Source organism: Opisthorchis viverrini (genome assembly GCF_000715545.1).
Source record: "Opisthorchis viverrini unplaced genomic scaffold opera_v5_92, whole genome shotgun sequence".
In the NCBI taxonomy this organism is placed as follows: Eukaryota; Metazoa; Platyhelminthes; class Trematoda; order Opisthorchiida; family Opisthorchiidae; genus Opisthorchis; species Opisthorchis viverrini.
In genome coordinates this window covers 901,886-927,241 of record NW_008751748.1, presented here as the reverse complement: position 1 = coordinate 927,241, position 25,356 = coordinate 901,886, and the positions used below count along the sequence as shown (strand labels likewise).

General features: G+C 44.6%; 1 protein-coding gene across 1 annotated transcript in view; it reads left to right on the top strand.

The window, feature by feature from the left end:
• The window catches only part of T265_05098 (hypothetical protein), a gene marked incomplete at both ends in the record, with an annotated part of 91,539 nt that overhangs the window by 61,831 nt on the left and 4,352 nt on the right, over positions 1 to 25,356 (top strand). The window contains 9 exons of the mRNA XM_009170015.1: positions 4,680 to 4,858; positions 5,840 to 6,128; positions 8,225 to 8,356; positions 8,507 to 8,659; positions 12,617 to 12,955; positions 13,385 to 13,741; positions 14,916 to 15,570; positions 16,871 to 17,289; positions 18,630 to 18,756. Coding sequence (XP_009168279.1) covers positions 4,680 to 4,858; positions 5,840 to 6,128; positions 8,225 to 8,356; positions 8,507 to 8,659; positions 12,617 to 12,955; positions 13,385 to 13,741; positions 14,916 to 15,570; positions 16,871 to 17,289; positions 18,630 to 18,756 — 2,650 coding nt within the window. The remainder of the gene's footprint in view (positions 1 to 4,679; positions 4,859 to 5,839; positions 6,129 to 8,224; positions 8,357 to 8,506; positions 8,660 to 12,616; positions 12,956 to 13,384; positions 13,742 to 14,915; positions 15,571 to 16,870; positions 17,290 to 18,629; positions 18,757 to 25,356) is intronic.

The following is a 25,356-nucleotide window of genomic DNA, read 5'->3' as shown; positions in this document are numbered from 1 at the left end:
ATACGCGTGCGCAAGGGACCCTCCCAGACGTTCATGGATATCATGGGCTGTTTGTATTAACATAATTGTGGGCGCGTAAAAGTCTATAGGGAGCGCTTCAAAAACCTTTCTACAAACTGGAGTACGAGCACTGTATCCACTCTCCTTGTTTTTGTGTACTTCTGTTATCCATGACGTAGTAAGACGAAATCTGGAGGGCGTCGGAAACTCCGGCCCCCAAATTTCTCTATGAGAACCCCCTTCAATGTGCAGATGACATCGTTCTTATATTTTAGAAGGAACCACTAACAACCCTAGAAAAGCTGACCAAGGTCATCAAGTCCTTCGGCATTTACTTCGCGTCTACAAAGTGCAAACACATGCTGATGGACGTAGGTCTCTGAACATCCATCCACGTATTGATGGAGGGACAGTGGATACTGAGGGACACTATACGTATCATGAACGGGGTTTTGTTGAAGAAGAGGTTACTTCCATCAAACAATGCATCCAGCAGTGCAAATAAGCTGGCTGGGTCGTGTGTCATGGACCGCCCAGAGATAAATCCTGTTTTCAGTGCCTACTTAGGAGTGGCGGAAACCTAGAAGTGGATAGAGAGGACTACATCACAGACTGATATACACGCACAACTGTCTGATGGCCTTTACGCTGTAACTGAGTTCCCAGACTTCCATTTCGAGTGTTTGGGTTTCTTGCCGAAGTGAACTTCGAATGGTCAGTCTGATGCATTTTCGACTTTAATGCGCAAAACTGTTACTTGGTTTTCCCCGGCAAACTAAAATCGACTTACTACAGCCCATTCGACAGTCGTCAGTATGTGTTCGAATGTAGATAAGTATGGGGGATTTTTCGATGGCGTCAAAATGTTCGGATTATTTCACTGTTCCCGACAGACGCATTTTTGTTGTCAGCATTTCGGTTTTTTTCTGGCCATTCTGCTGTCAAACTACCCGCGTCTGATAGCAACAACCGGTGGAATCGTTGCATGTGAGAACACACTGTCAATCGGTTTGCGGGCTACGCTATTGCGTTCGGATATCCGCGATAATCTCATTCCTGTACTATCTCGCACTGAGCTGATTAATCTGCTTCCAGCTTGTCATCTTTCTTGTCTGGTTGAATGCGTGCCACGTGTTTCTCTTTTTATTCTGGTCATAATCTACCGCACGAGAACTGCATCAGTCGATCAGCAAAGATAACTGGACTGTATATTTTTACCTTAAATCTCAGCTTGTTCTCCCCCCCCAAAAAACATTAGTTTAATATGGAAACACACGTGTAGAGACCAACAACTGAGGAAAGGACAAACGATGCCAAATGCTCATCAAGGTGGAATAATCGCTAGGACAGTCATGACTCGTACATTAGGCACAAGGTGTGAAAGTCAATGGCACGAATGAGCACTAAACGCCATGTACCACGCATAAATGCGTCACTAGTACGCAGAGAGCCCACAATTGCAAGCAAACGCAAGTCAGTCACTGTGGCCGTAGGAAGTCCCAATCCAATAAAAGCCTTGATGGATTGAGGAAAACAGAAATGATCATCGGTCGGTAAGCCGAAATGTCGGTATCACAATCAATCGCATGTAGGGCTGAAATTATGGCGAGCGAATATATTGATCAGTGCCTGCTCCTTCTCATTCCACAATCACTCCGCGCCTGTCCGAGACTTTGTTTACGTCTATCACAGTTGCTTGACGCTCCCAAACAGCGGTTAGGTCAACCTTGATTAAAGACATCGTCCTCAAAGTTGGTGCATCCCAGGGGACGGAGACGTTTCGGGAGTTTATTTGCAATCCGATTATGACGAGCACATCTAGCATCATGCGGTCTACGGCTCCAGCGATCAGCAGGCACCTTATGAAAGCATCCTGGGCGTGAATTTGTCCAGACCTAGGTACGAAACACCCATTTAACGGATCGTATGGCCGACTTCCTCACCTGTAATTGACTCGATAAAACTCCAGTCGGTTTGTAGCACTGCGCGACTTGGCAGTCTATCCATGTGTTTCGGAGCAGAAAGCATCTGTTTCCAATACTTCTGGGCGTCCACAGGTAGGCCTCAGTTGCCTTTGTATAGATCCCTCCATGATTCATCGAGCATAGGAGACGCTGCGTCTTCCCGTATTTGGTTTTATAGGTTCAGGATGGCGATGTTGTTTGCTCAGCGGATCGGCTTTCGGTTAGTCGGCACTCGATGGGCTAGCTGACGACTGCGTCGGGATACAGTTTTCCAGGTGTGTGGAAATGTCTTGAAAGCGTGAGGTTCCAGAAGTAACAGGACCTTCTCCTGTGTCCTGATTACGAACTACAGCCCTCAGGCAAATGCCAGAAGTTCAACACTAGCAACCAAACTGTCATCATGGGATTCCAGGAGTGGTACGGCATAATCCACGGTTTGTTTAAACCAGACGCTATAGTCATCAGCTTCCGACGAGTAGGGCGCTGTGTGACCGCTAATTTGGTCAGAGCCACCAGATGATGATTCGTCCTGTTGTGTTTGCTAGTTAGGCTCCTGTAACCTGCTTTTGACGCTGATAGCCGATCGATCAGGAAAATGCTGATCTAATGTCGTGAACAACATGGTCTGCAAGTCCTAATACGGACATAAATTGTTTGCCAGGAGCAAGAGTGATTGTGACTCTTTTTGGGATCAGCGGGTCCCGGAATTCTTCACTCGACCAAGTTTATCTGCATTATGCTGGGTTAGTGCGTGCCGGCGGTGTTAATTCACGCTAACCGTCGGAAAAGGCGGGAACAATCAGCGCAGGCCGAATGGGCGACGAAATTCGTGCCAACACTTTCATGAACATGAACTCGGCGGTGGGCCGCCAAACCAGCTTTCGTTTTGGAGCACTTGCCACATTCTTCAGACATGAGCCCCACGAGTCTGTCTACTAGTTGGAACTGGTGTGTGGGCGTCAGATGATGCGTATCGTACATTGTCGAAAGTAATCAACACATTGAAACCAAACAAGGTGGTTAGCCTTTTCTGGAGTTGCTGAACTCTTAGCTCACACGGATTGACGCCCAGTCGGCACCACGAGGAGTTGTTTCAGCGCGCCCATGGTTCCAGCGCACGTCTTTGATATCGGTTTGTTCAGTAGATTCCCTGGCTATTTTAGCGAATCATGAGGATTCATTCGACTGCGCGCACGCTCGCTGTTAAAACCGTTCAAATATAAACTCCAGCTACCGTTTTCCTCTTCTGTTGTGACACTGGCTTCGTCTAAACTTTTGTGCCGAATCGTTTTCTTGTTAAGCAACGTATTATCGCCTTGCATAGTACGATGAAAAATATTGAACTGCTTTTCGTTCGCAGTGTAGCGTAAGATAGGCCCCTCACAATCACTAGCAGTTATGATGGTCAAATGATCTACTTCTGGAACTTTCACAATGATTGAAGTTATTTGTCCGACGCGCGTCTGCTCTATTTTGTATCCTGGTGCAACTGATATATTTACAGAAAGGCAGATATATCCACCCCTGTAGGAACCATCAACCATTATTATTACTGCCCATCATCCGTGAGTATTGCTCGGATCGTCTCCATGTCCGAAATTGTCTTCGGGTTGAACATTCGCGTTCTAGTGGCATATTCTTGAAACCTCATTGTGAAATTTTACCCGGATGATACATAATAGCTAATGCGTCTATTTAGGTGTAATTGATTAGGAGTGTGTTGATTATAAAAACAGGTCAGTGCGTAACTTACAACGGATGAACATTTGGGTTAATGCACGAGATAGGTTTTTTCTCGTGCATCAGCCTAAGTTTTTCTGGTTTGACATCTTCTTACGGCAAGAAATTCGTACTGCGTACCGTGTCCCTGAAAGAATGTAAAAGGATCCAAAATACTGCATAGTTTCTGTTTTCTTCAATACAATCGTTTTCAACGATGACGATGATGCCTCTTTCGGGTGCCCCTTTCATTCTTAAGTAGTCTTTTGGCCCGAGGGGATGATTTTTCCCAAGACTGCATTTTTGTTATCTCGACTGTCATGATTATTGCAAGTGAAGCCTTCGTATGTCCTCAATTAGCACGTTATAGGGTAAAGTGATGTGCCACACATTCATATGACTCGATGCCATATAATCATTGACGACTACTGTCACGTTCCATTCTATCCCTTATGCGTGATTGCTGCACATTCCATCCATTGTTCTAATTTCTTACACTCTGAGGCTGAGATGAATTTTCTTAGTACGGTGGTTGCAAGGATAGAAAAGTTATTGGAACGGAACGCTAAATTTGAACAACTCCGTTGTGACTCTTACTACACTCCATAACAAACCAACGTGAGCAAAGTACTTCATCAATGTGCTTATTAGTAAATCATCATCATCATCGTCGCCTTTCCATATTATTCCTTTCCGCTTGGGCTGAAAATCATGAGCCTTGACTGTATGAGTCACACTCATGGTACGTGGCACCAACTGGTGTGCAGTGATATCTTTTTACCACAGTTTCTATAGGCTTATTGGACAGCTACGCTTCTTCTTGACCGATATAATAGCCATCTAACTGAGAAAGTCAAGCGCTGCATGTCAAATGGCGCCACCACACTGACATCAGCGTAGTTTGCCAGCTAACCGACCACTACGAAATAACGTAATACATAGATGTCCTTCACAACTGTCGTATATCTTTGATTCCTCTCTATTCGTTCTTTGCAGTCTCAAATACCTATTTTGGATTCCCATCAAACCATCGCACAAAATAGCTCCGAACTGCTGGAAAGTTCACACGGACTTGTGGGTGTGGATTCGAAGGAATTCGCTAAAGCCAATGATGAATTTTCTGCCACTCGTCAGAGGCTGTATGACTCCGTAGATCAGTTGAAGGGACTGTTGCAGTGAGTTTTCACTTGTCAGCGTTTAACAGTGATTACGAACTACACGTGTATGTATGATCCTCAAATACCGTCCCTACCAACAGCGCACTTTTAAAGCACGATTTCCTCAAAAAATGCGAACAAAATGCCCCATGTTTAAGTCACTACAGCAGAATCATATTTTAGCGCCTCAGAGAGTGAACCCGTTCAAGACTGTCAGACTCCAATGATGTCGGTGTGGCGGATAGATCAGCGTGTAACTAAGCCATCTATATTCCAACCGATATTAGCATGCCTACAAACCGTCGCAAAAATTTATCTGAACGCATCTGGAAATCCTGCGCCATGAGAACCACAGTAGGCACAGATAGTGATGATGCGATCATAAGCCCAGTTACTTTGCCACCGATGATTCCGAGTTGTTTCTGTATCTTCAAATACTCGGTTTCACCCCTTCTAGGTTTATCCTGTATTCCTCTGCCGCCTCTGTAACTTCTCACTCCCAACACCCCACTAAAAAGTACCTATTCATCATAATATTGACTGAAGTCGTAATGTCAAGTGGAATGACCCGCTGCGATGTTTTGTGGTTAATTTATCAGTTAGCTGAAACTAAATCGCCAGTATCAACTTGTACAATCGGTGTGAGGATGTTTGGATACTTTCTATGCAACAAGCACAAGCGAGCTGAGATGGCGGGACTTTAGCATATTTTACAGGTATTCACATCACGCCCTACTTGGTAATGAAGTATCAATTCACCATGAACATCTGAACCTAAATGTACATACTCGCGGTTGGATGATCTTTATTCTAGTGACACGATAGCTACTTAGTTTAAAAATTGAGTTAGCTCGCGAACCTTCTGGTTTAGGCGCCTAATTGTTCAGAACACAAATAAAAGTCTTTCCTGATTCTACTGTCATTTTCAACCAAGAATAATATTTCCGAGTGTTTCTCTGACTGCTACTCTATAAGTTTTTCATTATTTTATTCCGACAGGAAACTAACTCCAGGCATCGACATATGTGCACGAGTACGCACTGATATAGTGACTCTTCTGTCCGAGTTGGACTCCGCTACTTTGGCCATCACTTCAGGAACCGCTGGAGGTAGTGGTAATTCATTTGGATCGAAGCGTGTCGAGACTTCACTTGGACTCATTCGATCTGGCCTACAACAAGTTGAGCAACAATGTATGGATGCGGTGGACAACTGCCTCCACGGGCACTGGGAACTGCTGGCTCATAATATTCGCGAGGCTGGTGCCTACTTGCCAAGTCTTGTCAGGGTTGGTGTTTTCTTTGCTTCAGTAGCTGCTCACTTCTTGTTTTTCCATATTTTTTGCAGCTGAGGAAGAAGCTATTTTTTTATCACTCAAACAGCGACCTCGGAAATCTTTCTCATTCCACTTTTCTGTAACGATTCCCACAATAGTTGACTAATTATAAACTTTGTATGGATAATGATCCACATAGATTCCAGTCGCAAGCATGATAATGAACAAACAAAAACGCCAATTGGCCGGTATAAACTACACTGTTACAGAAGTTTCAAATACTTTACAGGACTGCAACAGTTGATCCGTCGATCCACGAACATTGTAAGTTTCTTCGTACTACCCGATACTTTTAGTGGGCTTGACAACTTCACAGCTCCGAAATTAGCGTTCGATGAAACGCAGCTGCGTGACTCCAAAGTACTTGTGTCACATTTATTGATACGCTTCCGAAAGATCGACCACTCATTCGATCGCTGGTTTTGTACCAAAGATGAATACATTCATTTTTTTCATCAGCTGGATCACTACTTTCACCTCCACGTGCGTTTTGCCATGTCGTCCTGGCAACTGAATTTGTGCCACATTATGGATCGATTATTTTTTAAATGTGGCAGCGTTGTGGCCCGATCGCCATTAAATTGACCATAGAACAACCACCACCGATGTTTGTTTACACACTCCGTTGGCACACTTAGTGAAAGCCACATGGTACAGTCAAGCATAAGTGATTACGTGACAAGGTGGTGGAGTGGAGGGCGCATCTCGGATGATATCAACAATTTTGTCAAATGTCCACATTATACTTCTGTTTCCGGGATTGTCCAAGTTAGGTCATCTTCCACCCAGATACCCACTAAATCCTCTTTCAAGGTGCGGCTTTCAGCTGTCATCATATGGGGGTTCCTTGGGCGCACATTGGTATTAGCTGCAAAAACTTTGCAAGTGGAATGAAACTTTCCACGCCAAATTGTTGCACTTTGTTACGTACGTGCCCAAACCCAAAACCACCCTCATCTACGTTCATATTTTCGCAGCTCACCAACTTCCATTGTCCACTGAGGCAGTGATACCTCTGGTGGAAAAAATTCTGATGGAATACTTTCCTAGCATCACGGGGACCCCGGGATGCCTAGATGAGGCCCAGAAGTGAAGTGTTATTCTAAACTCAATTGCCTGTCTGTTTTAGTCCATCAGGGTCACATCGTAGCTATCGAAAATCCTATTCCTTTATGCGAATACCGAGGACCCATAATTTAAGTCCGGCAACGATATTTCTCCGTACGTTATTCAGTCGTACGACAATGGATTAGCAAAATGGATGTATTTATTCGGCACTGTTGAAGCTCGCCGTCTTGTCCATCGCAATGGACAAGAACGCCCAGTCAAAAACTTAATGGAAACATTAGTCCTTAGCCGCAGAGACGAAAATATGACTGTCTCAGGAAGGAAACTATGTAAATCAAATATGGGTAAGAAAGATAGGATCGCCCACAAGTTAAGTGTTACTGTTGGTGTGTTGTCCAGTACGGTCCGAAAACAAATTGATTTCGCTAGACGTAGACTTAGTGAGACCAGTGTTTTTCTTTTAAGATCCTCAAAACTTCAGCCACTAAGGGCTGTGTTGGGTGTAAAAAACGGAGGACAGAATTCCCCTTGTCCTGGGATACTGTCTAACTGGTCTGAACTCCTCAGTAGTGCTCGGATATTTCCGCTGGATTCATCTAAACAACTGATCCCCGATATTTGGACCATCCATAAAAGCAAATTCAATCGAAAAATAGCCGCGGGATGAAACACACATCTCTGGGCCCACCTTTTAAATAAACGTTGGTGACAAAAATCGTTTCACACTCATCCAGAGTCGCGATGGTTGAACCATCTCTAAAAGGAATTACAGGTACCAGCAAACGGTATTTGGCTGGTTTCGTTAGTTTTCCCCTCATGTGAGAATGGTATCTCAAAAACTAGATGTACTCACGAGCGCTGGTCCGTCTCACTTCCATTACCAACTTAGCATGGTTTATGAAGGGAGAGTGCAATTACTTTGAATAATGGGGTGCACAAAAATGTTTGCATCGCATTCCTTTTTGGTCCTTCTTACTCAGGAATGTGCGCAGTCTGCCACCGGCCTTACTCGCGCTTCGGAGCAAACTGGATTGCTTACCCTTGCACGCACCGTACTGGAAGCGCTTCAACAATTGATTGAGTCTGTCAATGACAACATTCACAACCCATCGGTAGGTCTGCTTATGTTGCTAAATATCCGTCGTCGCGTTGTCGGAACTTGCCTTGTTGCTTATGGACTGGATTGTTGTCTCATAAGTGATTGATTTCATGTTCACCACGTATCCACTCCACTTCCATCGTGCCTTTTCTGCATCTTCCAGTCCTCACAAGACGACTCTCGTTCTCACCTGATGGACTACTCTGTTCGAGTTCGACAGGCCTGCAAAGAACTCCTCTCGTCCGTTGATGCCATGGCAAAAATGCATGGTGGCCTCTCATGGCACATTGATTCAATCAATGCAGCTTGCGCCAAGGTAGGCTACTGACTGCAGTAATTTTCGCTCTCTTTTAGCAAGTCTGTTTATTTCTACCGTAATCCGACTGTGTATTCTAGTCTTGCACATATCTTACTCACAGTACCTATTCGTAGGTGTTCTTGTTTTATTTGTTTCCAGTAGCCACCTCCATTATCCGCGGTGACAATTAGTGATGTACATATGTACACGGTTCACTCAGCTGGGCAGTATACCTTCACTAAGTGATTTGTGATTTTCTCAGGACTTTCCCCTTTATTGTCATCTTGTTTGGAACGTCCGATATTGGGTTTTTCACTCGGTTCGCTCTTATGTCTTGAATTGATCCACATCTGCACTCTGTTAGCCCGAAGAAGTTCACCGCTGTTTCCAGTCCAAATTAGTAAGGTTGATTTTCCTAAAGGAAACTACTCACAACGTTATTGAAAACTCGATAGGACTGATGTTGTGCCTGCTAATCATCCTTGACTCGGATTGCCATCACTCTAATCTGGAGTCTTTTTCCTAAACTATCCACCATCACAAAATCACACTATCTCCAAGTCTGTTCGGCAAGGGAATACAATTTTACCCATTCATTTTAAGCCACGGTTGCAATACTTAAATGTGACATCAGTTAAGGAAAAGCAAACACTGCAGGACAGTCGAGATTTACCGATTTTTTTCATTTCTTTCATTCATCTTCACTTTTTTGCCCTACTGATTCATTTGGCCAGTTTCTGGATACCTTGTTGGTCGGTATAATAACACTGAACTGTAGGTGTGTTTTGCTATGCTATGCTCTCGCATCTCACAGCCTTTCTGTTTCCAACGTTTCGTTTATCATAATTTTAAATGTGCAGTCCTCTGAGCACCCGTTTCTTTCAGCTTCCCGTCGCGCATCACTTTATTCTTTTCATGGGTTAGACAGAACGCGCACAGTTTCTAATGGCAACGGAACGTTTATGCCCGTATGTTTGCTGTACTGTTCTTAGCGAAACCGTTTCCGTATGCTGAGCCCTGTGAAGTCCTCTGTGAAGGCTATGTATCGGGGTCACTGGGTCGCCACTTGTGCTGGTTTTTCTCATATGTTCGCGCGTGACTAACATTGGTATGTATGATAGCTCACCATGTGGTCATGTAGTGCTTGTGGCCCTCGGCCATTCTCGTCTCGTATGCCCCAGAGCAGCAGTGTTTGTTCATACTTTAAAAAGCATGTATTTCAAAATGTGGTGTTTTGGAGACTTGTATTATCCTCTGAACCAGCACTATTTCAGTTTGCACAGTCCATAGACCGTAAGCTAACGGTTGTGAATCATGGTTTATCCGCCGGCTGGCCGTCTGTCAAAGCCAATTACAATCACTGTCTGAACATGGTTTGATGGATACACGGACCCAACGATGGATTATGTCACGGGTGAACTGCCCACGCTTTAAATGCTATGACGTCAGTGTATGCTGGTGGTTGAAGTGTTGCCGAAATGAGTGTGAACCTATGGCCAGTTACTGGTGGTATGACTAATTGTTACTAGTGAGGTGGTAACTTTTGTTTTATTGACGCGTTGCCAACACCAAGGTAAAATCAGATAATAAGTATTTTATATCGGTTGTTGTTACACATGCGCCGAAAGTCCTCGAATTTCCAGTGCAAATGTGAGCATTCTGTGATGGCCTTTCCATAAGGGTACACTGTACGTCACGTTCAAAAACGTCCTTGGAATTCTATCCTCTTCGGGGATTAAAGTTCATCCGACCACGAAGCATCTAGACTTGCTCCCAGGCAATGGACCCATGTAACCCACAACCAAATAAGAAATATGGCTTCGTTTCAGAAAATCCGCGGCCACTCGATAGATTAGTCAGTGTGTCCAATTCACATTGATCCTCATGTACCACACGGAATGTATGCATCGTAGTTCGTGATCGTATGGACCAGTCTAGCTTGCTCATTTTTAACATACTTTCGTTGCTATCAAAATACACCCTTTTGTCATTGTGTCATTTGTTTGGTCTTGGTTTGTTCCGTCAAGTTGAATAGAAAGATGGCTTGTCCACAGCATGCACTCTCACCCTCAACGAAACAGAAACTAGACGGTATCTGATGTGTTGAGGGCACATTCTCGTTAAAAAAGAAATCAAACAATGACCTTCGTTCTAACGAGTTGTACAATGTCTCTAGGTTGCAGAAAGGAATGTGGATGCTACCTAGAATTGGAGAGTGTTACGTTTCCGATATCGTCTTTATACCAGGAAGCTTTTGGTACAGATTGCTTAATCCTGCACATCAGAACGTGGTTCATATTTCTGAACTTATGAACCTCAGACCCACTTGAGGTATATTTGGGTAATAATGAGATAACCTTTTTATGGACGTAATACACTACTCATAAGGTTACTAAAAATTCTTCGACAGTCCACGACCGGTTTCGCCCTCCTGGGGATTATCAGATAGACTCAGTCCTTGATTTTCCGTCAACCTTTTGAGACGGCTGGTCCGGGTTTCCTGTCTCTGTAATGCGTATGAGATGACAGTGGCGATGGCGTCCTTTCTAGGCAGTTGAGAAGGGTAATCTTCTGAACTTCTTGCCGATGCTCTGCGCCAAAATCAACAGCACCAGCTATTGATATCTCGGTTTCTCCCCAGACATTCCTTGTCTATCGATTGCTGAAATTTCACAGGAACTGCAGCTCTCACTTGCCGCTCGGGCCTTTTGTGTGTCGTTTCTATGCAAGTTTACCACACTTTAGGAATCTCGAGTTTGCAGGTATGTCAAGCACACTTCTGAACGGTGAATGAGTGTAGAATACATGAGCCTGCCGATGGCCTAATCGATCACCACTCTAATGAGCCTTAATACATTATTTGCTATCTTGCGTGGGTTGACGATTCATTGGTTGGAACCCCAATGAAACACTTTGCTTGAACACGCACTAGAAAAAGCACACTTAAGTAGGACCTTATTGGCAGTTCGCTTAGAAACTATTTTACATGTTCCCTTATGCCTATTTTGTATTTTGGCTTCTTGCGAGTAACTTTGTTTTTCCAGTTTCCCTGTAGCTTAGAAAAATCGGAACCGGCAACTTGTGTTCTTGGAGGTTTTCTCTTTTGGAGTAGGTCTTTTTGGAAGGCACTGTTAGTGCAAGGCCTGCAAGATCTACAAAAAAACCTTATAACTGCAGAACAAAGTCTCTATTCTACGTGACTGTGAGCACTAGCGATCTTTGCACGAACTTTTTCGTCTGGCGTTGGTCACGAAGACATGCCTCAGGCGAGGTCAGAGTCCTAATAAGTCCGAAAGGATTCTAGATCTTGCTTAAATAGATCGAATTTACGAATTCAATGGGAAAAAAATTTGTGAAATTTGAGGCGGTTGGTTAGGTGGTTTTCCTCTAATGTTCGGATCCTCACGCTGTAGCTGGCAGCTTTGTATCTCTACGTAGACCCGCCCGTCATGGGGACTTTTGCATGGATGCGTTGCGCTGCTATCGATTAAAGAGCACTTTGTCATGTCCAATGTGAAACATCCAATTCATTTTGGGCCCGATTTGTCCGTATCAATCTCTGGCACATTAGGAAAGTTTTGCGAAGAGTTGATTGGTGGCCCTGATAGCCTCCAACTGTTGATTCACTGGTTTGATGATTGGAGAGTCTCTATTGGAGAGAGTCTATACCACGCACGGGCTGAGTGCGTGGTATCTCGGCAAGTGGACCATTTGCCTCTCAAGGGGGAATTACTGGATGTGACTTCTTTTGCATATCGTGTATCTGGAATTCCAAACAAGGGACATCGCTTCGCTCTTCCAATTGACGTCTATGCTCACATCTTTTCAGTGCAAGTTTAGAGAATGTTTCTCAACAAATGGCACATTGCCCCATAGACATCCGGAATGCCTACGAAGTTCGAATACATTTTTTTAGTTCGGCTCCAGTTTATTATTTACATCGCTTCTTTATTCTCCTCACATTCTCCGTTTCAGCTGGACGACGTAACACCGGTTACAGTGAATGGGACTTCTAAGAACACATCCGATCAAGCCGTAGTTCCCCTTCCCGTTAGTTTTGTGCAGGACCATGCTCGTTTAGGTCATCAGTCTCGGGCATTGGCCGAAGCAGCAGTTCGTTTGACTCAAGTTGCTGCAACCAGTGACAGTTTTCGTGGTGACGATATGTCAGCTGTTTCGCAATCCGTTGCCACATTCGCTAAATTGTTTATCCAGATGGCGGAAACCGTACAGTCAATCGCTTCTGTCCTCTTCCAGCAAACCGAGGCTGAAGCTGGTTCAGCGCTGGCCCGTCGTCTTTGTCAAATCACTCAGGTGAGCGCTCTGTCCTCTTTTTTGTCCAACCTTTTGTTACTGGCCTCCTGTTATCTTTCTGTGTTATCGCTGCATATTTCCGCACTTACTCTGCCCACTATCGTCCTCCCTGTCCACATAAATAAGGTTCCCTATGTTTGCTGCTAGGATCAGAATTCATTAATGGGTCCAATTAGTGTTCGATTCATCGGTGTACACCCTGTTTTCATCCATATGTTGTTTTAGCTTCAAAATAAGCGAATAGGCCAACTGTAGTTAGGTTAATGTGTTGTGATGCAGATATTCATCTGTGACCTTCCGGACTGTAAATGGAGTTCGCTTTTGATTTCGACCTAGTATTGTCCATCATCCAAAGATAGGTAGTCGATTGTTCTTTGTCAACATTTCAATTTGTGATTTTGAGAGCATTTTCTGTGCTTTCACATTTAGTCTCTTGGTGCGGCATCGGCGGACTTTATCCGTTCCCCCCTGCGTACCGAACAGTCCAAGTTGTTCAGTTTCAAACTAGACGAACTCAAGTCTGCCCTGCAATCATGTGCCCGTGGAGCGGACGCATGCGGCACTGCTGCTACCAATATGGGACGCCTTGTTGCAGATCTGGATACGGCTGCCCTTTTCGCTCGCGCGGGCACTCTCGTTGACCCGGAAAGCGCCTCGTCACCATCACCTTACAGCCCCACCGCTGCAAAATATGCTACGATTGCAACGAAACAGTGTGCCTTCCAGTCTGCAAAGGAAGCTGTGATGCAAGCAACCAAGGGTGTTGTCGAAGATATGCAAACACTTGTAAGTATTCACACTCCTCAGGGACACTGATAAGGCTGACCTACAGAAGTCGTATTAAAAATTGGTGGACAACTTCCGTCTGGTTACATTTTCGTTGTCGAATTGTCTCGGATGCTGTCAAGTCCAAAGATGGCTTTCTTAACGTTTGATACATGGCTTCATCACAGACAAGCTATTCTGTTCCTGTCGCTCAATTTTATTCTTCTACTAATCAGAATTAAGGAAAGGATTCACAAAAATTACGTTGAAGTTTCGCCAAACACGGTCAAAGATGAAACGAAAAAGGCCTGGTCATCAGACATTTTAATTTGTTCTTTCTTCTGTTACTTACTCCTTTCTTATTTAATGTCGCTGTCGTCCTGTTGTATTGAACAGTGTGAATGGTGTGGGTTCCGTTTCCGCAATCGATCCACCACATCAAGGCGTGTGGCAAAACCTTACCAAATTCAGCTTAGTCTATCCTCACATCACTTCCAGATTATCATGTAATTGAGATGCTGCATCGACCATACGTCACCCGTAGCTAACTAGATAAACCGTTTTTCCAACTGAACCTTTTCTCCTATTCCTTTGTCACACTTAACTTAGTCACTGATGCCTTATAACTATAACACAGACATAAAAAAACTGACAGTAAATATGCACCGATCTACCTTATTCTCGTTGCTGAATCTGACCATAACATTGACATCAGCTCGACTCCACGACATTTTTGGACATTACTAACCACAATATATTGCCTTCTGACTTAAATTACAGTAGCATCCTGTACTAGGGTTATTCGGCTTCAGGAATGGGCTTACACACGTTTATTGATCCTAATATCACACTTCGCCATTTCAAGGTCGAAGTGATGAAAATATAAATCTGGACACTGAGTTCTTAGCCTTCGAGTGAGGGGTCGGTTTTTGATAAGCTTTCCTGAGTACCAATAACAGAATGAATCTAATTTTTTTATGCATCAACGTCAGTCTACACAAAATCTGACTGACTCTTCAGACTTTCGGTTTGTTTCACTTTTTGTACAGAGGAAACTTGTGGAGGCTTGTTAGCTGTACACTATTCGCCTCCTGAGTTTCTCGTTTTATTTATTGTATCACATTAAACTAATTTAGTATCACTCAGGTGATGGTTATTTAAAGTTGCTCCATTGTCTCATTATTAATTATCACAGATAGCAAATTCTGCTGGTAATCAGGATGCGCTGTCTGTATCGGCTCAGAACTGCCTACTACGCGCCACAGAACTTACTGAGGCCGTGAAGAGTGCTGCTTCGAGGGCTGCTAATGTCCCTATAGCTCCGGACATCACCAACGATGCATGTGTGGAAAGTCAAGTGCAGCTTCTCAGTTGCGCGCGCGATGTGGCCAAGTCACTTGTCCAGTTGCTTACTCAGGCAAAGGCAGTAACTGCCACCACCTACGCTATGGAGGCGTGGGGCGATACGAACGAGAACGCGAAACTTTCCCCTCTACTCAAATCTCACCAGAAGGCGCTTAACGAAACTGCCGTTAGTGTGGTTGAGAATATCTCGGCCCTAACACGTTCCATTCGGGCTTTGAGTGACCAGCTCAATTTGGATAAGCCGTCCACCTCCCCTCTACCTGCTACTACCAGTCCCACAACACCAACTCCGCCAACCTTACCTCCAAAGCGCGTCAGTCTTTCGAAAATTCCCGCTGGCGACCGGCTTCCTCTCAAAGAGAATGGTGGTGGTGGTGAAAAGTCCAATGTCCATGCTTGTTTGCAGTCAGTTATCGGAGTCTTTACGCAGTTTGAAAAACGTTTAGCCTCCTGGTCCATTGAACGCTGTTCGCTCAAGCGCCCAGGTTTGTTTAAACAGCTTATAAATGGACTTTTCACTAGATCGGCTTTACTTTTGTAAGTAAACTCAAAGAGAATGTGGTGGTGGTGAAAAGTCCAATGTCCATGCTTGTTTGCAGTCAGTTATCGGAGTCTTTACGCAGTTTGAAAAACGTTTAGCCTCCTGGTCCATTGAACGCTGTTCGCTCAAGCGCCCAGGTTTGTTTAAACAGCTTATAAATGGACTTTTCACTAGATCGGCTTTACTTTTGTAAGTAAACTTGTGATTTTTAGATCATTTACGTGTTCCATTTCGAAAACGGTTTTGATTGCCAGTGGAAGCTGATCATAACCCTATGGGTTATATTGTGCGAATGATTTATTCCAAAGCTAAGCTGGCTGACCGCCTCGAAATTTCCTCTAAATAATCCATGTACTCTGTGGATATTGCGACTCAGATATGTTTGCAAAGCTTCAGGTTATTCACGGAAAATTGCATTGGAAGTTGTTATGTCCACGAAACTTTCATGCGGATGTATCCCGCAACGTAAGTATATGTAGCACGTTTCACAAAGGTAAGGGGACTACAGCGGTTGCGTTCCCTTACAGTTTCGTTCTGTTTCTGGTTCATTTCCGGTGTCCTTGGGACGCCTAACCGAGATGCCACCCGTTGAAAGCGTGAGAGCGTAGTAGCTACCAGGAGACAAGATCCTAGGCCAGGGAAATGGTTATTTCCGTATTGAATTCGACTTACAGACTCTTCTCTGACTCTTTTGCGCTCACCTCAACTACTTGGATTATCTTCCCATACAGACTGTGTATGACTTTGTCAGATCAATGGAATTATCATTTATCTGTAGAACCAACACAGTGATTGAGTAGGACGTCAACCCCTGTGCTCCTTTTATCTTCGATATTCCGTCCATTGTGTAGCTAAGAGGTACTGACTCACTGAGTTGCTGAATGAAAGGTGGTATTGGAGCAACGGACTGTTTGTAACGGAGCCATATGCAACCAATAGACAGATATGACAGTTATCCCCGTCGATAGCCCGATAGAATTTCATCTTTGACCCTTGACGACCACCTGTTGACCTAAATCAAAACAAATGGAAATTTGACGCGTTGTTTTACATGGAGTAGTTAGTGTTTTCTTAAAACGGAGGACATAAACAAACTTTGTTTTCCAAAGTCTCGTTGGAACTCGCGGGTTCCAAATCGTGCCCTTGTAACGCCGTTTCGATCTCTATCAACCAATTTCGCGTGTTGAAACGAGCTGTCAGCCAGCGAGTTACATCCTACTGCTTTTTCTTTGTTTCTGCAATAGTAACCGATTATGACTACGAATCTGAGGAGGAGAATGCTCTCGGTCGAACAACCAAACCACAGCAACTCATCGCAGTGAGTCGGGAAATCAATCAGACTGCTATTAAGGCCAGCGCTGCAGCCAGTTCAGGCAAGCTGTCGGAAATCGCCTCAGTGGGTCATCTGCTTCGCCGTACAGCCGAAGACTTGATGCGAACCCTCCCTTCAGCCTGTCAGTCGGCCCTCACCTCGATTCAAAACATCCGAGGTCCTGACACTGACGGTGATGAAAGATCCACGGTCAATGGAGACAGTGACACCGGGATTGATGAAGATGGTGAAATGACCGTATCTAGTGTCGAGCGAGCATGTCGCCGGGCTATCGAGGGCACACAGAACACTATTTCCGAGATGAAACAATTGACTGAGCACATGGAGACGGTAGGTCGAGGACTCAATTAACTAATGGCTAGCCACCTGTAGTTGAATTTTGAAGAACGCATTTTCAAGGCAGCTAAATAGAGTGCACCTCGTCGTGAGATTTTACTGAGTCGTAATCAGTAAATCGTTGTTCCATTCCCGCTACGGCTCGTCAGCGCTGCGTTCATCATCGTTTGAACCATTGGAAACAGGGTCTGTATGACCATAAAGCTTCGCTTATACATGTTTAATCAGTTTGACTAATAAACCCCTCTGGGTGGACATATCCGGACCCGACAAACCACCGGTTTACGGCTTAGTGACGCAGCCAGCAGTGCATTTGTATCAGAACCGTTGCCTTCAATGCGTAGCTGTCAAAGCTTTCACTCCGTTGGATAATGAAAATGATTGGACATAACTTGAACAGTCAGGTTATCGCACCTTATGCCTGCCTACTCTTTCCTATTGCTATTTGAGAGAACCTGTAATAGTGAGGCTAGCGTATTCCAGTGAATGAGTGAAACGAAACGAGCTAAAGGCACAAGAAATGGATTATACTTAACGGCACTCAGTTAGGTGTTTTCATTTTGTAAGAAAAGGGTAGAATTAAACCCGCCGTATCTGAAAGAGATTGAGCTATCATTATTCGTTTTTTTGGGTGGTTGACATGATTCACTCTCTCATAGCCGCACTCTATAGAAACATTTTGTCTCGATCTCGACTCTAAGATTTGGCGGTTTGCTGCCACCCACCCTTTGGTTACTATCTTATGACCATATTTCTTGCCGGAAAGTTGTAAAGTCTGGTCTGGGAAGTTAAGCTCAAAATGTCACGGATCATTCGTAGTTTCAACTGTAGTTTCCAGTCTGACTCCACCTCTGATCGACCACAATGTCCACATCTCAACCGTTTAATGATGCCTCCGTCATTTTTCGGTATGCGAATTGGTTAGACAGTCGTACACAACATGTAGCTTTGCGCTTTTTAGGTCCAGACGTGCTGTGGTTCTCAGGACGTCAATCCAATCGACATTTCACTCTCGTTATCTTGATTTCGCTCGAGTCTGATCGAAGCTACAGTTTGGAAAAAATAGGTCAGGTAAATAAAACTGTTGGGATTACTGTCAGCTAAAAAGAATTCCCGTGCTACCGACATGGACGTCAGAAGGACATGCATTCGTGAATCTCAGTGCTATCTTTTTCAATTATCGTTTGCATCTATCATTTACAGTTGGAGTATCTTGTTCTATTAGGTTTGATGTCATGAGACACGGTACCTCAGCTGCCTGGATGTTCAGTTTTTCACTACTGCATAGCCTACTTCTTAGGCATCTTGTTTTATTTTGGATGTCAATTTTATAGAGTTTGGACACCGGTGCTTCCAGTCCTGCCAGTGTTCAAGTAACTCTGGCTATGCGTCGTCTGCGTGAAACGGTAAACGAAATCGTGGAGGCTGCGATGAAATTCCCCGGCGGAAAAGATACTTCAGGTGAGCTGCCCAGCGTTCTATTGAGAAGTAGTTCTTGTTGGTAGTCGGTGATCTCGAGGATACTGTTTCCGTCAAGTTCCCCCTGTAGATCTCCAGGAGCTTGCATTTATGTAACCATGTCGGCATACTTCTAATGCGTCGCTATTTACTCTTCATTTCCTTGGTGAATTGTATTGCTGATTAGATGAGTCAACGAATGACCATCCTAACAGAATCGGACAGACGTATCAGCCGTATTCGATCAGTTTTTGGAGTCCGTATTCAGTCGATTCCAACAATCGCGTCATGTTCCCTTATAGCTCTTTGCAGGTCACTTCGGTCCTTCCTAATGACTTCACAGTGACCTGAAGTTAGCTTCACATTCAAGAGGTGACATTGCTCATTAGCTTGGCGTAGATGTGTAGGGTTTGGTTGTTTTGTTTAACTTGAGGCCCACAACCAATCATGTTCGCATCCAGTTAATTCTCTGCGAAAAGGTTAGGTACTAGGAAGGCTTGTTTTCTCATTTTGGTTTTTCACCGTTTTTATCGGTAAATTGTTCCTACGGCCAGCTCCATGTCCAATACTATGCGACATAGGACCAGTTCTAGGACACCACTGACTATGTGGCAAGTATATGAAGCCGACTCAATATGCAGTCCGTCTTCGTTGGACCTAGTCCTCTCCTCTGTACTGTCGTTGTCGGACTGGTGCGATGGTAAGAGAAATTCCAATAGTCTAACCACACATCGTACCTTTCATGCTTATTTTACATACACACACCTGGTGTGTTGATATCGGATATACCTATGTACTTATGTGCTGACTCTATTTCCACAACGTTCCATCAATTCTACCCGTTTCGCTCTTCTCATTGCACCGGAGTTGAGGCTGAGTCATTCGTGGCATTTTTTGCAACAAATGTATTCGTGTGGGCGGTTTACTCATCGAGGCGATGGTCATCCAAGGGTTTGGATAGCCGCTGGCTGAGTCATCTTGATTCATTACTGTGCCATCGGTCTGTGTGAGCCATAGATATTGGAATGTCACGTTGGGTTATTTGGCTTTTGAAAAGCTGGTGGCTGATGTGTTAGCCAAGATTGGAAAGTTTTCCACCATTCGGGAAGAGATCGTCAGTGCCACTTAACAAACCCAGGCTAATATTCTGACATATCGCTGCGTTTAGTCTGAAAACGAAGTTCTATTTATTCTTCCAACTCATATTTGGAGGGCAGATATCGCAGGTCGTATTTTTGTACACCTGAATCATGGGGTTCGTTGTCCTCCATTCACACGTTGAGGTGTTCTTAGTCTTTTATCCTTGTTAAGCTACTTCTTCTGAGGAGGTCTGTAACATCAGAGTCAGTAAACTCAGTATGGACACCGATGCTTCACCACCGTACAAACGCATAATTTATTCGATAATGTTTAAAGCCTTGGTGTGAAAAAAAGTTGGATGAGGAAGAGATCTTAGGTGCGTTCACCTTCAAACACTCAAACAATCTGGGATGAGCACGAGCGTCACTGGCATCGGTTAGCCACCGTTTCTTACAACGTCTTTCGCCGTGTGCGAGGATGATCACGGGGACACCCATCCCGGAAGAAAGATCACACCAACAACATCCGAACCCTCTCGTTATATCCTTCGCATCCTTCTGCTAGATCGGCTCCGAATTTGCGCTATTCTGAAAGCAGTATGAAGGACAGCACGTCTAAGAGATGATGATTCGGCGTGCGCAACACATAGCGGAGCAACCGCAGTCAGTTGTTCATGGTGTTTTCCACAACCTATGTACCCGCTGCACAAGCGAACGAATTGCATGGAACGGCTTTTTGTTTGGATATTTATTCATTTGCTCGGCTGATTTATTTAACATTGTATTCGGAAACCGGTGTTTCCACTGTCCACCGCTTCAAAACCTTTTCCGATCAAATAGCTCTATGTCAGCTTGTGTTAACCTGATATTGACTGCTTGTTTATATGGCGTGTTTGTGGGTTGCCTGTCAAACAAAGCTTGTTTTCAAAGGGAGTGTAACGAAAAGCTGCGTTTTTGCATACCAGTTAACAACCAATCTTTTGGTACACGAAATTCATGTGGTACTCAAAACACCGAGTATATTAGCGCGGTATCAGAAATTCCGTCAGGAAATCCGGAGCCTTTGCTCGTGAAGTTTGGCATGGACAAGAACCTGTCTCTGCAGGGATCACTTTATAAAACTGACTACTTATAGCCTATTTTCTAGATCTTTCTCTCTAGGTTACTTTGTAAGTGACAGTTCGCCAGCCTTTCACTGTTCTCGCGATATCATCATTATCACGGGCAGCATAACATCAACACTGATGCTTTGTTGCCGTACAACCATGATTTACTTGAAAACCATACTGTAAAGGGAAGATAAACATGGACAGGGAAGGGACGTATCGCTGGCTTAGTACACCCATTTCGAGGTGCCTAGACTTTCATCCAGGCAATCTGGATGACAAAAACGCCATTGACATTAATTAACAACCATATATTGCAGCATCTCCAACCAGGCGCGATAAGAATCACGCGTCCCCATCCTGGTTGGCGAGCAGCATCGACAGCACCCAAACGTTTCGTAATCTCTTTCATACTCCTCTGCCGGGTCAAAGGTTGGCCCTCTCTCTGCTTCCTTCGCTCTGAATTGGGTGCGGAAAACAGCACCCTCTTCGGCACACGCTGGTTCGGTATACGTAACACAAGTCCCAACCAACGCAGATTCTCTTGCTAGACACATTCTTTGTAATTGCCTTGTTACGAATAGGTCGACACAAACCCAAACGAGCTGTGGTCCTGAAACAGAGATTGTCAAGCACCTGTAGATGTCTCAGTTTCGCTGCCTGAACAGGTCAATTCACACAGCCATACAACAAAACAGTCCATACTTTAGCCAGATATACACGTCCCTCGCTATTAAGGAATATACCGCTTTGACGCCACAGGTTTCTCAAATTAGCAAACGCTACCCGAGCCTGTCTCACGGATCATCTGAAATAATCTTTGGGTATTACCAGCTTTCTTGGCCTCTTTCATCTCCTTGGGTTTCCGTGTCCACATGTCTTCACGGTCGGCTCGCACGTTCACTTTCACTTGACGTCTGATCAAACAGACATTATTCAACTTCCTCATCGTGAGGCTCCTTCACAGACTTTACCAGTTGAACTCCACAGAGACTACTATCACCGGTTATCTAGTCAGGCAAGCATCTTTCCGCTGTGTGACTTATAACGATACCAAACCCTACACATCCTACCGCAGCAGCCTCCGGATCCCCAGAGATGAGCAGCCGGAAGCGAGTGGAGAGCGATGGGGCGGTTACCTCAATTACTCTTCTTACATTGTGAATTATTGTTTCTGATATACAGCATACATCAACTCCAAGGGAGTCCTGTGTGGAAGCCAGAGCAGCTTGTTGTCCTGTTTGCTCAGGAGGACGGACATTGAACGTGGCCAGAGAGACTGGACGTCAAGGCTCGCAGATCAATTTCGAGGTACCTGAGTTTGTCAACACCGGAAGCCGCGCAGATTTTGCTTTCAAAGCCGACGCAGGATAAACGAAGTCGTCAGTCCTAATTACTGGGCCCACAAGGGGAGAGTTATTGATAAGAAGGGTAGAGGGGAAAGAAAACGTACGTGAAATATAATGAAGGGAGGCGTAAGGAGCAGTCTGTTTTCGCTTACCCGCCCTGCTGTATGCTGCAAGTAAGGCGACCCGGCCAACTGTGTTGTTCAGACCTCTAACAATTGATCAAACTGGTATGAGGGACTCTGCGAGTGTCGTGCGGACATCCCCGATTGTGGTTCAGTGGGTTGCCGAGGTGCACAAACCGTTACACCACGGTAAGATCCAGTCTCATCTTGACGGAGTGTCGAACTGGCACCTGATGATATGCGTGTGGTCTCGCTTGTCTACCACTGGTGTCATCGTTTTTAGGCTGTCCCACCGTAATATACAGCATGACATTGAACCCTCGGTTGCGTTAGGCGTCCTAGCATTGACATTAGTTGGCGGTGTGTATGTGGGAATCCCAGTCCTGACCCATGATAAAGATGTTTTTTGAAGTGATGGAATATTCGGGAACCGTGTTCCGGAATATTTAGAATTGCAGTTTGGTAGCTTCTTGCTGGTTGCTGGACCCTCCAAATTTCTTTTCCATCGATCTTTTGCTTGTCGTGTCCTCAAAAACCTCTCATTGTGTGAATTCCTTGGAAGCTTTTACTTCTGGGCAGCTGACTTAGTCGGTATGGCTGATCAGACGATTATTCTTAGAGTTCAATTTTGAGGAAGTGAGTATCCACTCGTGTGCTTGTTAACTGATAGCCTTTCATCTATCGTTTTTCAGTCACTGCCTCCTTGACACACCTCAACCAATTACACTCAGTTTATTTCCGTTGGAAAATGTCAGTTGGAACTGCGCATGTCCGTGTCTAGTTACTGACATTTTGTAAGTAGGTAGATAACTCACTAGAAGATGAACAGTCGTTTTCCCTATTTATGAAGCATTTCTGGTGGTTGGACCGGGTTTCTCTCAAGTTGTCGCATTGAGCACTTGTCGTCGATGTATTAGAAGCCCAGTTTAATCATGAGGGTATCCCCTTGTGGTTGGTCTGAAATCACGCGTGTACGTATTTCCAGTTATCAGACGAAGACGCATGACATTTTCCGAAGATGAACAGCCGTTTTCCCTATTTATGAAGCATTTCTGGTGGTTGGACCGGGTTTCTCTCAAGTTGTCGCATTGAGCACTTGTCGTCGATGTATTAGAAGCCCAGTTTAATCATGAGGGTATCCCCTTGTGGTTGGTCTGAAATCACGCGTGTACGTATTTCCAGTTATCAGACGAAGACGCATGACATTTTCCTGTACGTCCTTCTCTTGATAAACGTCCACAGTACCATTCTTGGAACTTCACACTTTCAGAACCAGTTCTTAAGCCTGTCAAGAGTAAGTATATCCTTGCATCGTGGCTGGATATTCCTCGGTTTTTCTAATCCATTGGTGCATATGAAAGCACAAAGCAATATCTACCCCCGTGTTGCACGTTTAATTTCTTCACTTGTTTTTCTGTACTGATCAACATATCTGCAAACGTGGTGAAACTGTGTATTGTGTCGTGTTTGCATCATTAGTTTTCGCGTATGTTGTTTTCGTGTGAATGCGTGTCTTCGTAATTTTCTTCATTTTTCGGTGTTCTCAGACTTATAAATCGAAGTAGAGAGTGACCAAGTTTGGATACTGCTTTCGTGAAATCCGGGGCAGTGGGGTTGATACATCGCGTTTGGATAGCCTTACCCATGAATTCGCCTCAAACGGAGATGCATTTCAGGTTGATTGGTGGCGCTAGCAGGGCATGGTCTATGTGGCGAATATGATAGCTTTCACAATGGACCTGGTTGATGGGCAATAGTGTAAATTTTTAGAGGACCACTATAAGCGGTTAAAATATCAGCCAAGAGGAGAGGAACAGAACTGCGTTACTATGCAGGTGGACATTGGAAGACTCGTATCGTACGATCTCTCCGGGTTTTATTTTGCAAGAAAAAGTAAGAGGGGCAGAAAAATATAGTGTGGGCCACTTCTGCTGGCTGTTCGTTGCTCATGCCTTACGAATCACTGACTCTTTTTCAGAAATTGGCAGTCGATCGATATTATGAAGATCTTCTAGCATAGCACTGGGCTTCATAATTTCATATGAGCTCGTTGCTTCTATATCCCTTCATTGATATCTGCTTCTGCACAGTGGTTTGTTAAGCCATATGTGAAACATGTTGACTCTATGGTGATCGGGGAATAAGTTGTGTAAACCTAAGCGAATGCACGTCCGTAAGCTGAAAGTGCACTGCACAGTTTTTTCTCTGGTGCTGTTTCCGATTTGAACTTGGTTCCGAAATTCTTGGTGTGAACAATGCTTGGTTGTGCAATTCTGATTACCGGTTGGGTTAGTTGTTGACTGATTCCCTGACTTTTGTCAGATCTGCTCACCAGCTTCTTCGGCGCCGTTTTTCGTTGCGTGGCTCGTAACTAATGTGTGTGACAACTAGACTATTGAACAACCAATCTCTCCTAGATTTAACTATGTTCTCAAAACTATTGACTGCATTTCATTAGGTGAAAAGTCCTATTCCGATTCCCTTAGAACTAGCCCCGGTTGTCTCACCAAAGCCGTCCTGCACCGTCACCCTACAAAAGCGCATTTCAACTGAGCCTCAGGAAAAAGCAATTCGCCCCGAGCCCCCCATCCCACCAGCTCGCACTTCTCTGCTTCTCATGACCAATCAGAATTATCGTGCTGAGGTGGAGCGGAGTATTGCTGCTGCCAATGCAACCGCACCAGATGTCGGGCCTTTCCCCCTACAGAAGGAATTCAACGAGATGGCGGGAGATCTGGCCAAAAAAGTTCAACAAATCGGTCAGTTACGGTCAAAGGTGAGCAACACCCAAGACCGCACCAGCGGGCCTTTCCCCCTACAGAAGGAATTCAACGAGATGGCGGGAGATCTGGCCAAAAAAGTTCAACAAATCGGTCAGTTACTTACGAAGGTGAGCAACACCCAAGCGCCATGTTTCGTTCGCAAACACATATATATATATATATAT